The sequence below is a fragment of the Ruditapes philippinarum genome, unplaced genomic scaffold, assembly GCF_026571515.1.
Source record: "Ruditapes philippinarum isolate M1 unplaced genomic scaffold, ASM2657151v2 ctg315_1_1_1_1, whole genome shotgun sequence".
In the NCBI taxonomy this organism is placed as follows: Eukaryota; Metazoa; Mollusca; class Bivalvia; order Venerida; family Veneridae; genus Ruditapes; species Ruditapes philippinarum.
Genome location: NW_026854342.1, coordinates 252984 through 260842, shown reverse-complemented (window position 1 = coordinate 260842; position 7859 = coordinate 252984). Strand labels below are relative to the sequence as shown.

The 7859-nt window shown below is 32.0% G+C and overlaps 1 protein-coding gene across 6 annotated transcripts in view; it reads left to right on the top strand.

The window, feature by feature from the left end:
- Positions 1–363: 363 nt before the first annotated feature.
- Positions 364–7859, top strand: part of LOC132739868 (BAI1-associated protein 3-like) — a 105278-nt gene continuing 97782 nt past the window's right edge. For 3 of the 6 annotated variants that reach the window (XM_060727680.1, XM_060727682.1, XM_060727678.1), the window contains exons 1-2: positions 373–426; positions 6222–6309. In XM_060727680.1, the coding sequence (XP_060583663.1) occupies positions 389–426; positions 6222–6309 (126 nt within the window). In that variant the 5' untranslated portion in view covers positions 373–388. Of the gene's footprint in view, positions 427–3065; positions 3493–6221; positions 6310–7859 lie in introns of those variants that run through there. The other 3 variants (XM_060727683.1, XM_060727684.1, XM_060727681.1) reach the window with 3 other exon arrangements.

The following is a 7859-nucleotide window of genomic DNA, read 5'->3' as shown; positions in this document are numbered from 1 at the left end:
TGTTAGCCTAAAGTTTAATGTTCTGTAAGAAACTCATGATTAGAAATTTGTAAATTCCTAAATAGGACTAAGAAACTCATAATCATAAGTTTATGTGTCCTAATTAGTGTTTTCCAACTCTTTAAGTTTTTGAAAGCATTGAATCTGCATGAATCTGGGAAGACACATATTGTTGTCAGATATGGGTTTCGTATACGCACTTGTACTTGTAGCATTAAAAATACTTATTTGTATTGAATTACGTTCTATCTGCATATTCTAGAAGTAGTAAACTTTTCAATAATATCAAATACGTTTCTCATTTCCTGATCCTATCCAGTCTACGATATTAATAAAGCAAGAGTTACTTCCCTTAGAATTAGGAACGCCATTTGCAAATAGCCAATGCATGTGTGGAAGTCATAAACAAATTAACAGAGTAAGATGGTAACAATTTATGTTTAAGAATGATCTCATTTTAGATGTTTTAGCTCAGTCAATAATCATTTAATGATAGTTAAGATGCTGATGTTTTATTAGGCAATCTTCTTAAGTTCTTTAAATTTCAAATTCAAAGCAGGACAACAAACAAAAATTGATATAATTGTCCGTGTCTCCATGTGATTTAAAATGTTTTACAGGAACGTGAAGTCTTATTAATAATTTCCAGAGAGTTTTTTTAAAAAATGCCTTCTTTATTATCAGTGCTCTTTTTCAGATGTTGGGGAAGCAGCCATGCCCTTAATTTTGGGGAAAAATTACACAGAAATATTTGCAAAAGAGGAAGAAAAAAACTTAATGCAAATTCAATTTTTGGGAAAAACTGCATGATTTTAAAGATTTTTGGGGGGGTGGGGGAGCAGCCCTTAACCTGTTCCTTCTATAGAAGGAAAAAAGCCCTGATTATCAACTCATGTCACGATCATCAATATAAGAAACCAAAATAAAACACTTTTTTACTTATTTAAGATTATATTTTGAATATCTAGCATGACAGCTATAAATTGTGCCACCTTCTTTAATTGTTGTTTACAAATTTACATTTGGCATTAAGGTGTTTTGCTCTGTCCTTTTAATTTATCGAGATAAAAAAAATGTACTGTAAGTCTGTATTATTCTTATTACAGGAAGTTAAATACACTTCACAGAGTTACTCCTTTCAGCACTTTCCTTTGTTTTTTTTTATACAAATATGACTGTATGGAGTAATCCTGATGGAGTAGTTTTAACTATAAAAGCTACAAAACCACCTGAGACATGTTATTTATTGACTATTTAAGGTAGATGTATTGAAGAAGTTTCATATTATGGGATGGTGCACATTAACTAAATATCTCCCACAGGAACAGTTCTACATATTAACCAAACAGTTTTATTATATCAAAGCATTTTTTCAGCAAATTGATTGTCAGGTTTTCTTCTATTATTCTGTATGTTCTGGGGTTGTTATTTAGTTGCAATTTCAGATTCAAGGGTTTCATTAAGACAATTATACAATCAAGGTTTTAGTAAGACTCACTGCATAAGGCAAACTATATTTGAGGGTTTCTTTAAAGCAACTTATATTAAAGATTTTTTTATCAAGACAAGTTGTATTGGAGGGTTTCATCATGACAAGTTGTATTGGAAGGTTTTATTATGCCAAATTATATTCAAGGGTTTCATTATGGCAAGCTGTATTGTAGGGTTTTATTATGCCAAATTATATTCAAGGGTTTCATTAATATGGCAAGCTGTATTGCAGGGTTTTATTATGCCAAATTATATTCAAGGGTTTCATTAATATGGCAAGCTGTATTGCAGGGTTTTATTATGCCAAATTATATTCAAGGGTTTCATTAATATGTCAAGCTGTATTGCAGGGTTTTATTATGCCAAATTATATTCAAGGGTTTCATTAATATGGCAAGCTGTATTGCAGGGTTTTATTATGCCAAATTATATTCAAGGTTCATTATGGCAAGCTGTATTGTAGGGTTTCAAACTTTCATTATGGCAAGTTGTATTCAGAGGTTTTTATTATGGCATTATTAGATTCAAGGGTTCTGTTATGGTTCCATTAAAGCATGCTGTATTCATGGGTTTCTTTATGACAGGCCATAATCAATATATGAGCCGCATCATGACAAAACCAACATAATAATCCGCGCAGTCTGATCAGGATCCATGCTGTTCGCTTACAAACCCTATAACAAGTAGAGAAACCGATAGCGAACAGCATGGATCCTGATCAGGCTGCGCGGATGCGCAGGCTGGTCTAATTCCATGCTGGTCACAAATGCACTATGTTGGTTTTGTCGTAACAAAAGCATGTTTGAATAGAGGCTGCTTGAACACACACTTTTATTGGGTAACTTAATGACAGACCTTAAGTTTTTGCAAGTTTCCAATGCCAATAACAAATGAATATACATGTATTTTCTGATTTTTCAGTGAAAATATTCAGATAAAAGAATATTAGTTGTATTCAAATTTATTACCTGGCCAAATACATTATGTATTACTCACAGCAAGAGCGTAATGTATTAAAGTAGCAATTATCAACAACATAAAGCAAATTCACTGTACAGTCATTTTTAATGATTTGTAAAATTTAAGAAGATATATCTTCCTTTGAAAAAAAACAAAACCTTCTGTAGGCTATCTAAATTATCTTCGGAGGTACTTTTACCCAGTTGAAGAGAACTCTTTGAAATATTTCTAGTGTGTAGTTAGGAGGAGTTAAGGGAATACATCGTCACTTTAGTGCAGTAACGTGTTAAATCTTTCTAAATTTGACAGGAGTTAATGAGTTATTGCAGTATGTTGATGACATATTGTTTAACAGGAAAGATAAACATCAGTGAGCTGGTGACTCTACAATAGCTCAATAGTTATTGGTATGGTGCCAGCCTACCATTAGAGCTTTCAATTTTCCTCCTATTCTACGTAGTGCCGCAAATCATGTGCTCATGTATTATGCATAGTAACCGGAGCACTGTTAGTTACTGTATCTCGTAGTATTACAGGACATTTGTGCACGACTAATTCAATAATCTGAATATTTTCCCCGAAAAAACAGGAAATGTAATCATTTGTTATTGGCATTGGAAACTGGCAAAACCTTAAGGTTTGTCGTTAAGTTACCCAATAAAAGTGTGTGTTGCCTCTATTCAAACATGTTTTTGTAAACTATAGAATATATATTGATTATGGGTAACAGAATGAAATACGGTCAGGTATAATATACAGTGTCGCTAAAAATCATTAAACCTTGTCATCTATATATTTCATCCATCCGTGTTTGCAGTGTTTTAACATCAATGAATTTGGATAAGTGTTGTATTGAGGCAGTGCTCCTGAAAGCATGGTTTAACGGATAGAACTAAAAGACCTGTATGGTAAATGCTTTCCAATTGGATTTTACTGAGGCATGAGAGTGGAAATGGTTATTCTAGAGTGCTTGCGGATATTTATTAAAGTAGAGTTCGTTCAACAGGTTTAATATTGAACAATTACAATGAATTATCAAGGGTAAATTATATAAATATTTTTTATTTAATACTTCGCAAATATAATTGATATACAAGATTTACTTTTCTGATTTAAGATTACTATCTTTAAATTGTTGTTATTGAGATTATTTTCTTTATATGATGATATTAATTTGAGATTGTTGATGATTCATTAAAGGTTTAGCAAACATCACATTTACAAAGTGATCTGTAAACTTCATCTAGCTTAATGCAATTCTCTTTGAAGAAAAAAAAACAGAACAAAAAAGAAAAAGAAAAAATAGCTGACACCAGATTAAGTTCTAATGTAGATGTAACAAAATTAAAAACTTACATTTACAGCCCTCGTATGGTGGGGTCAGCCAAAGCCAGGATTCTATTTTATTATAAACTTTAGTAAGAAAAATCTTAAAGAAAAATTTAATTCAGCAATCACAAGGCCAGTGTTTAGATATTTTACAGATATTTTACTTGACACTTGGCCTAGCACAGTGAGACCACAACAAAAATTACTAAGATCATGGTCCACATTGACTTTGACTTGGTTTTATAAAAGAGATAGAGACAATCTACAACAAAATCAGTCATTGAACTTAAGATTTTGAATTTACTGGCCCGAATTTTATTTTTGAATTTATTCTACTTTATATTTAACTAAATTTTATTAACATTTACGCTGGCCCGAAATAATTTTCCAAAATTTACGCAAGTTTTATACATGCTACCACCTAACATTTATGAAAAGAAAGAAAATACTTTTTCTTTCCACATGTGACAGCTGTTGTTATGTCACATGAACTCTGTTTTTATATCTGCCTTTATACATCTTTAAACAGGCATGTAACTTTTGGTTGGCCTTAATTCATGACCATTTGATTTTGCAATGAGAATTTATTATACCAGTAATGAAAATTATTTACTTACAAAATATGTTTATTTTTAGCGTTTTTGAAGTCAAATTTGAAAACATATATTGCCCATTGTTTATAATAGGAATTTGATAATTGATTAAAGGGACTCCACTGAGTTTTTTACAGAAAGGGACTAGAAATATTTTTTTGTACCATTAACTTATGTGCACATTTTCAGATCATTTCCTGCCAGAATCATAAGTTTTTGTATTGCAAAATGAAAAGTGTTGCAACACTTCACTTAAGATAAATCATGCTAAGAATCGCACAAAAAATTGATTTTCATTAATGAGCAGCGTCAGGACAAAACCAACATAATGGGTTTGCGACCAGCATGGATCCAGACCAGCCTGCGCATCCGCGCAGTCTGATAGGATCCATGCTTTTCGCTTACCAACCCTATTACAAGTAGAGAAACTGATAGCAAACAGCATGGATCCTGATCAGACTGCGCAGGCTGGTCTGGATCCATGCTGGTCATAAACCCATTATGTTGGTTTTGTTGTGATGCTGCTCATTTAATTTTAAGTGTTTCACTTGATTTATGTAAGAATTTCAAATTTGATTGTTTTAGGCTTTTTGTGCCCCCACGTTAGTGGCGGGCATTTAGATTTACCCTTGTCCGTCCGTCCGTCTGTCCGTCCTTCCGTCCGTCCGTCCGTCCGTCCGTCCGTTCACTTTTGTGTCGCACGTAACTCAAAAAGTATTTGACCTAGAGTCATGAAACTTTACAGGAATGTTGATCAGCATGTGTAGTTGTGCACCTGGGTATTTTCGTGTGGATATTTTTAGTATTTTCAGAGTTATTGCCCTTGACTTAGTAAAATTTTGCAATTTTCAACTTGTGTCGCATGTAACTCAAAAACTATTTGACCTAGAGTCATGAAACTTTACAGGAATGTTGATCAGCATGTGTAGTTGTGCACCTGGGTTTTTTCATCTGGATATTTTTAGTATTTTCAGAGTTATTGCCCTTGACTTAGTAAAATTTTGCAATTTTAAACTTGTGTCGTATGTAACTCAAAAAGTATTTGACCTAGAGTCATGAAACTTTACAGGAATGTTGATCAGCATGTGTAGTTGTGCACCTGGGTATTTTCGTGTGGATAGTTTTAGTATTTTCAGAGTTATTGCCCTTGACTTAGTAAAATTTTGCAATTTTCAACATGTGTCGCACGTAACTCAAAAAGTATTTGACCTAGAGTCATGTAACTTTACAGGAATATTGATCAGCATGTGCAGTTGTGCACCAGGTATTTTCGTCTGGATTTATTTAGTATTTTTAGAGTTATTGCCCTTCACTTAGAAATTTTTTGCAATTTTCAACTTGTGTCGCAATTTACTCAAAAAGGATTTGACATAGTCATTAAACCTTATGGGCAGGTTGCTCAGCATATTTAGATTTGCACCTGGGGTTTCGCTTCTGGATTTATCCAGTATTTGTAGAGTTATTTCCCTTGACTTAGTTAAAAGATTGACAGAACAGTGGCGCGGTGGGGGCACCCGTGTCCTATGGACACATTTCTAGTTGAACTCAGTAAAGCCTTTAAAGAATCCAAATGCAAAAGAACAGTACTGTTTTATCAAATTCTTACTATTATATGAACTTGAATCCTTGACAGGACAAATTTAACATTGAAATATATTTTGTCCTATTCTCTTGGTCATTTTAATGAAGATTCATACTTTGGATTTGAAGTTACTTCATAGTTGGAAAAAAACAAATTTTGTTTTACAATTAATATAAGGTACTTTATATTAATGAACTTAATGCCTGCAAGCTCTTGCATTGACATTTTGTTCAGACTGTTATTGTCTGCATTTTGTTTATTTTCAGGGTCCAAGAGTCGGATGGTAATTTCTTTGAAAATTTTACAGCGTTGTCATGGCGTCAGGAAAATAAACGTCTTAGAGCAACCAATGAGGTTTGTTTTTATTTAAATATATATATGAATACAAATTTAATTTCACCAAAATATGAAACCACATAAAAAATACATAATTATTATACAAATCAATTAAAAAAAATTTTAGATCCGTAGTTTACCTGTTATAAGAAAATGATTGTTTCTTAATTATAAAATAATTTCGGTGAATTTAAACCTAAGCCTCCTTGTGGCAATGGATTCCACACCTGGGACCAGTGCAGACCAAAATCAAGTGGCACCATCCATGCTGTCTGATCATGGTCTGCACTGTTTGCTACTCTTGCAACTTCAAGTCGACACATATTTTAAAAATGATAAATGGTTTTGTCCAGATTGAAAGATGTACAAGTTCATTTAAAATATTTATTGTGCTAAGAGTTAGTTCAAGTTAATTCATTGTGGTAAGTGTAAATTAAATTTTTTTTAGCCTTCAGCATAGAAAGTATGTCATATTATTGAATTTATCTTTTTATTGTATTTTCATTTGTTCTAATAATTTATCATACACAAACCATCATTACTGTTGACACTTAAGGACACAACCTCTGGTGAAGGAGTTATAAAATATGAAGTAAATTCAGATGTACAGGGGTGTATTTTTTTGTCCTGTAAAGATTCCAAAATTTAAGCCTTATCAGCTCTGAAATAGAGATTTTTTTTAAACTCATATTTTTTTTTCATTTTCACCAAACCAAAATTGAAGGTCTTTCTACATGCATTTTCATTCTTTAATATCTCATACAAAGCTTTTTTTGAAAGTGCAAAGTAGAAAAGTTACAGTTACCAATACTGCAAAATTGAAAAGTGACAGTTACTGTAAAATTGAAAAGTTACTGGCGTCAATTTATTACAAATTGGATATTGGAACTTCATATATTTTAAGATCTTTGTCAAAAGCAATCAACTCTGATATTGATTTTTGTCTTGTTGAATAAAATTTCACTATTTTGATATTGAAATAACTTTATACATAAAATATTAATTGTTAAGAAACTCTTATTTTATGAAATTATAATGAAGACACTAGATCTATTAATTTTTATACAAAGTTATATTTGGTGAATATTTAATAAGGTTGTTATTAGAATTTCCCTTAGATGGTCAATTTTGAATTTGAAGGGGTGACATTTTTGGTTTTCCTGCTTTAAGTTTAGAATTATCTACAAGTGAGTTGAGACCAAAATAATGCACCTATTATGTGTAGATATACATGTACATACATATGGAACAATAAGTTCCACAATTTTTGTTGTTCTTGAAACTTCATTTTCTACTATGACCTAATTTCTACAAGCAATAAGTAAGTATGTGACATCTAAACAGTTAGTGCAGTTTATACTTAGTCAGTTGTTGTGTAAGACCAGAATCTGCCAGTAACAGATTGCACCTCTACTGTGAGTGTTGGTTTTGACATTATAAAAACAAAGGAAGGTCATTTAAGGTATGACTCCCCTAATGGCCACTGTAAAGAACTGAAAAATTGATAATATAATAATATTGTAAGCTCCATTATTGGACAACTCAGAATGCAAAATTTAAACAAAGCT